The 6,662-nt window shown below is 38.6% G+C and overlaps 1 protein-coding gene across 1 annotated transcript in view; it reads left to right on the top strand.

Moving 5' to 3' along the window:
* NOA1 (nitric oxide associated 1) overlaps positions 1–6,446 on the top strand; it is a 10,212-nt gene extending 3,766 nt beyond the window's left edge. The window contains exons 4-7 of the mRNA XM_007946225.2: positions 2,886–3,017; positions 4,000–4,116; positions 5,636–5,756; positions 6,244–6,446. Of these exons, the coding sequence (XP_007944416.2) occupies positions 2,886–3,017; positions 4,000–4,116; positions 5,636–5,756; positions 6,244–6,446 (573 nt within the window). The remainder of the gene's footprint in view (positions 1–2,885; positions 3,018–3,999; positions 4,117–5,635; positions 5,757–6,243) is intronic.
* The last annotated feature ends 216 nt before the right edge of the window (positions 6,447–6,662 follow it).

Genomic DNA, 6,662 nt, shown 5'->3' with positions numbered 1-6,662 from the left:
ATGTGAACTGCTGTATGGAAAATGAATTTGCTCTGTAAATTTTCACCCAAATCACAATTGGAAAAAAAGAGAGAAAGATCATCCGATTTAAATAAAAAGTGATTCCCTATCAGCTGAAAGGGAGCTCTGGTAGCATAGTGCCTAAGGCACTTGACTGGTAACCAGAAGGCTGGCGGTTCAAACCCACCAGCTACTCCTCGGAAGGAAGGTTGGGCAACCTACTTCCATAGTGATGCCACCTCAGAAACCTGGGGAGGGGTTGCTATGAGTCGGTCCGACTCGTGAGCACATAACAACAACAATAATCAGCTGAAAGGAGCTCTGGTAGGGTACTGGATAAGGTACTTGACTGCTAACTGGAACGTTAGCGGTTCAAACCCACAAGATGCTCCGCAGAAGGAAGACAGAGCGATTACAGCCTCAGAAACCCAATGGGGGTTACTATAGTTGGAAATGACTTGATGACAGTAAGTTTGGTTTTTGTTTTTTTTTTTTTAAATCAGCTGATGCAGTATCATCACATCACCTCAGAAGGTAACTCATTTGGTCTCCGACCTGCTCTGACTTTGTGTTGAACAGAACAGTCTCCCTGTAATTTGTACCCATTATTTTTCAAACCTGTGTGGAACCAATGTAATGACTGTTTCCTTTGAAGTGTATTGTCCTGTCTCTTCCTCACTGTATCCTTACCTCTCTCTTGCATTTGTTTATCCAATCAACCACTGAGCGCTTTCTGTGCTGACTCAGAATCCAGATTATTTGTCTTCATTTCCTATAGCTGTTCTCCCTGAGAGATAGGATCCAGGCTATACATCATCCTATGCCTCTTTTCAGAATGTTTTCTAATTTAGTTTTGTTCTTAAAGTATGACTCTGAGAACTGAATTTCTTGTATATACAAGTGCTCTCAGATGAGCATAGTTTAAAATAGGATTAATTCCACCTGTCTTGCCCTTATATGTCTTTTGAATCTTAATTACAGAATCATGGGCAACTTTGATTTTATCTTGTTAAATTCAGTCTATATCCTACCCTGTTACATCCAAGTTAAATCTCACAACTTCTTTTTCATTCTCTGTTTTGATATTCATCCAATCACTGATCAATTCAAGAATACAGCCTTGTAGCAAACAGATCCATTAACTCGCATCTTTTGAATCTGGTTACCAATAGTTTCTGACTCACCTAATTATCTCTGGGGAAAAAACAGTGGTTTCTTAGTGGTTTCTTAGGTACTTTTCCTTCCTTTGCTTCTGCAGGATCACTTACAGCTTCATTCTTGGAATTGTATTCTAGCTGGTGTTCCAGGTCATAGAATCATGTATCTTTTAACTCTTTTTGCCTTCCTAGAATAATTGTTAGGTAGTCAGGGTAGCGCAAATGCCTGAGCGCTCAACAGCTAACCACTACTTACTATCGGAAAGTTTGTTGGTTCAAACCCACCCAAATGTGCTGCCTCAGAAAACAGGTCTAGCGATATGCTTCCAAAATGTCAGTTTTGAAAACCCTGTGGAGCATTTCTGCTCTGCACACAAGAACATTTCTTTTTGCCTAGTCTTTTCCTTCCTTAGCAATCCATGACTTCAGTGTAGCTGGGCTGTTTCTAATAAAAGACTGTCATATTAACTTCATCAACTCATTCTTCCTTTTCAGACCTAGTTAGGTCTGAGATAGCAGTTACTTGAATAACTCTTGTGAAATAGATCAGAAAGCAAGAATCTGCAGAATATTTTTGCCCCTTCAATGCCAGATAAACTCATTTGATGCTTTAAAATAGGAACTAACAATATGATGCTTTGATGTAATACTGCTTCAGCTGATGGGGAGTCACTTCTTAAGTTCAAGCTGGATGACCTCTTACAGGTATTTTATAGAGATAATTTAAGCATTGAATAGGTATTGGGCTGCAGTGATACTAGGTTTCCCAAACTAACCAAGGAACTTTGTTGTCAAATGCAAGTCTTAGGCCCTCAGCTAGAAAGGCCTCAAAGACTTCTTTATCCATTTTTTTACATCCTCTATTCCTTTTTAGGAGCTCTGGTGGCATAGTGCCTAAGGCATTTGACTGCTAACCAGAAGGCTGGAGGTTCAAACCCACCAGCCACTGCTTGCACGGAACGTTGGGCAATCTACTTCCATAGTGATACTGCCTGGGAAACCCAAGGAGGGGTCGCTATGAGTCGGATCCGACTCAGCAGCAGTGAGTTGTGTTACTCATTTTTTAACCAGATATTGATTCCTTGTATCTTACCAGAATCTTGTACTTCCTGGTTTTCTTTTTCTATCTTTTTTTATTCTGTTTAGAAACTCTTTACCTTCAGAAGTTAGAGGATTCATACCATTCTCATTTTTTGCTGAATATTTGAAGGAAATAAGAAATTTAAAGATCGGAATCTAGGAAGAGATTTTTTAAGTTCTTTACATGCTCCCTGAGTTGGTAACTATTTTACATTTAAGGCATACAGAGTTCCCACTGGGACACAAGGTAGCATATTCTCTTAACTTTAAACTGAAAATCACTGCTCCTTAGCAGCTTTGATAGGGAGAGCAGTATTTTCTAGTTTGCAGTTAAACCAGCCATGTTTTCAGGTTCACACTGATTTTGACATGGGGTGAGGAGGGACTTGCTGTTAACACTGGAACATCCCCTACTCTTAAAAAATTATTTTGCCCTTACTCAGGTTGAAGTGAAAGTAAATTGAGATTAATTTAGACAGGAAATATATATGTAAATTTTATGTGCAGCAAACTCTTGACATTTGGTTTATTTATCTGGTTAGTATTTGGAATACTAACTTTTCATCACTTTTTGTCTTACAGGTAAATCATAATATATTGTATCTTCAGTAAAAGAAATTCTCTAAAAATATGCTATTTGCTTCACAGGTTTTAAATCTTCTAACAGAAAAAGAAGTAAAGATTGTTTTGCCAACACTTTCCATTATTCCAAGGACTTTTGTGCTTAAACCAGGAATGGTTCTATTTTTGGGTGCTATAGGCCGCATAGATTTCCTGCAGGTAAGGAAAGTCTGTACCATTTAAAAATAAAAGACTGAGTACTGAGATTTAGTTTCATTATTCCAGGAAAAAAAACAGGGAACGGGCTAAGGAATTGGTTATATGAACAAGACCAACAAAATGTTGATTAACTAGGTGATGACTATGTAGGGGTTTGAAACACTGTTCTTTTTTGTATGTTAGAAAATTCCCAAGTAAAAATTTGGAAGGAAAAATAAATGCCTTTCCCTGCCTCACACTTGACTGCTAACCAGAAGGCTGGAGGTTCAAACCCACCAGCCACTCCTTGGAAGGAAAGTTGGGCAATCTACTTCCATAGTGATACTGCCTCAGCAACCCAAGGAAGGGTCGCTAGGAGTTGGATCCGACTGAATGGCAAACACAACAACAAAGGCCTTAAAAACTCTACCTTCAGTGGGATATTATGTGTCACATACAGCTTAGCATTACTGAAGGCAACTTATAAGCCGTTGCAGTAGCATGTTTCTTGGGTTTTATATTTAGAACTTATAGAAAATTTAGCATTACACTTAGAATCCTTACATAGTTCACTAAAGTCCACAGAATATGAGTTTTCACATGTTGTTGTTGTCGTTTTGCCGTCAAGTCGGCCCCGACTCATAGCGACCCCTCCTTGGGTTGCCGAGGCAGTATCACTACGGAAGTAGGATTGCCCAACCTTCCTTCCGAAGCAGTTAAAGGGGACAGTATTTCCTCTTTGTTTTTAATTACAGAAGTATTGTGGGTTTTTTGTTTTTTTATAATCAAAGCTGTGGAAGTAGTCATAGTTTTCCATGGATTGCTGAAATGGTTTCTATATTGTGCCCTTTTTTTAGGATTAATTTCACTTGATTACAGCTGCCATATCACAGCAGTACTTACAAAGGGAGCTTTTTGCAGGGCAGGGAGTTATTGATTGTACCATGTAATGTGCTGATTTTGCAAGATTTTATTACGTACAGTAACGTCTTCCTTTCTCAAGGGAAATCAGTCAGCTTGGTTTACAGTTGTGGCTTCCAACTTCCTTCCTGTGCACATTACTTCCTTGGATAGGGCAGATGCTGTGTATTCGAAGCATGCGGGTCATTCCTTGCTGAAGGTAAGGTGATGTACTTTGATGGTAGCATACACTTATGGTTAACATATAGCGTGATAGTCTCATAGCTCTGCAAAGGAACCTTTGTGAGACAGAGCAGTCTTTGGTGTTCTGTCAGCCAGTTCCTCCTCACCTATAAAGTGAAATGGGCTGCATAAGAAAAGAGGAATTGCTTAGGACTGATCCTAGAATAGCTACAGAGCTGTGCTTCTCTAGACTGCCTAGTACAGTAGCCACTAGCTACATGTGGCTATATAAATAAATTAGTTAAAATTAAATAAAATTTAGTTTCTTAGTCACAACTAACCACATTTCAAGTACCCAACAGCCACATTGCTGCAGAAAGTTCCATCGGACACTGCTGTTTATAACAAGAAGAAATGTTAACAGATTTTGTCACAAGTGTGCAGATTTGGGGTGCTACTGGTATCTAGTGGGTAAACATCCTGCAACGCACAGGACAGCCCCCCACAACAAAGAATTATTTGCCCAAAACGGCAATAGTGTCAAGGATGAGAAACCTTGGCACTAGAGAAATCTTTTCGAAATACAAAGAATATCACATTCTTTTTGACCTTTTCTCTCCAGCTTATCATTCTTTGGTAGTTCCCCATTACTGAGAGAAATCGGAACTATAGCAACCTGAACTCATCAGTCATGAGCATCTGTACATGGGCTTACCCTTCTGCCCAGAATACCTTTCTACTAAGTAACTTCAACCCATTTCTCAAAATACTGCCCAGACTGCAAAAATTTATAAAAAACAAAAAGGGGAGGGAACACTGCAAAAATTGTTAATAAAAAAATATTGCTCAGATAATACTTCTTCACTAAGGCCATCCATAAGCTAAAACATACTAATTACAACCACAGCACTTTATTGATGCCTTTCTTACCACATTCCTCACTTTTTATTTGTTTATGTGTCATTTCCCCCATTTGATTTTAAGGGCAGAGACCATATTCTAACATGTTTTTGTGCCCCTCATGCCTAACACAGGACCTGGCCTGGAGCAGGCATTCAAGATAGACTTATAATGAGTGGATGGGTAAAGTATTAGCTAGTTCATTCCATTTCATGGAAACATCTGTAAACATAGAAGCTAAATCTTCTCCATTATATATGTACCATTAAGCTTGTAGTAAGGTGAAGATTAATCTTCATGGCCAGGATTATAACAACTGAGGTGTTTGGAAGGACACTGCCTTGACTGCCCAACACTGCTTTATGTAATAAAATCCTATGGAGGGCTGTAAAAGCACTGTGAACTAATAAAACATGATTCTGCATGTGCCTACCCAACATTTGGCCCTTGCACTGGGATTTGTAGTTTTCGTCACAGGCATGGAGCCCCCATGTTTTCCATTTGACCATGAAAGGGATTTGGAGTTTTTTTCAGCTGTTGAGTGCTTAAAAGGATTCTATTCGTGATCCCTGCATCTTAGCAGTGATTTACTTAAAACTAGAGTTACAGAGGATTTTACTTGAACTTCCAAGCTTCTTCATTTTATCTCAACGAAGGTTCCAATGGGTGGAGAAAAGCGAATGGCAGAATTTCCTCCTCTTTTTGCTGAAGACATTACATTAGAAGAAGGATTTGAGGAATCCAAAGCAGTGGCTGACATCAAGTTTTCCTCTGCAGGTAAGTTTACACAAAGTACGTTCTAAAAGTTGAATGAAGTAGTAGCGTTACTGACTTACAGTGTAATTTTATAGAAATGTGTATCTTATGTAAGCTGAGCATTTTAAGGACTAGATAAGTTTATTCATAAAATGCAACTTACTCTAAAAATTTGTACCTCGTCAAATGTATAGTTGTTTTTAGAAAACAGTAACAGTGGGGGTTGCTATGAGTCAGAGTCTACTTGATGGCAGTGGGTTTGGTTTTTTGGTTTTGTATGTATATACAATTTGTTTATCCATGTATCTGTTGATGGCTATTTGGATTGTTTTTCACTTTTTGGCTGTTGTAAATAATACTTCAATAAACATTTGTGTGTGTGTGTTTAAAAAAAAATGGGTGAAAGAGAGCATAGGCCTCCTTTTGTGCTCTATTTTGAGTCGTGGTGTAGTGTTTTTAATAAAATAGTTGTTAACCCCATTTTGTGTTCTCCTGCATGCCTGTGTAGGTTGGGTCACAGTAACACCTCAGTTTAAAGACCGGCTGCATCTCCGAGCATATACACCTCAAGGAACAGTTCTCACCGTCCGGCCCCCTCTCTTGCCACATATCATGGACATCAAAGGAAGGCGCATCAAGAAAAGTGTGGCATATAAAACCAAGAAGCCTCCTTCCCTTGTGTATGATCTGCAGAAGAAGAAAAGCAGATAAATGTATGAGGCTGACCTTGTTCACACTGAATATTAACTATACTGAACATAACTATATGTTGAATTGTGTTAAATGTAATAAAGCCCACCTCCTTCTACCATTTTTAGAGATCTTAACAGATGGATTTTTCAACTATACAGACTGTGTCTGTTTTATAATTTATTGAGCTTATAAATAGCGTTATTTTTTTGTAGGGTATATATGCATCTATGACCC

Source organism: Orycteropus afer, unplaced genomic scaffold (genome assembly GCF_000298275.1).
Source record: "Orycteropus afer afer isolate SDZICR_OR568_19922 unplaced genomic scaffold, OryAfe1.0 scaffold00153, whole genome shotgun sequence".
In the NCBI taxonomy this organism is placed as follows: domain Eukaryota; kingdom Metazoa; phylum Chordata; class Mammalia; order Tubulidentata; family Orycteropodidae; genus Orycteropus; species Orycteropus afer.
The sequence above is the reverse complement of the archived record's forward strand: the minus strand, read 5'-3'. Positions and strand labels throughout refer to the sequence as shown.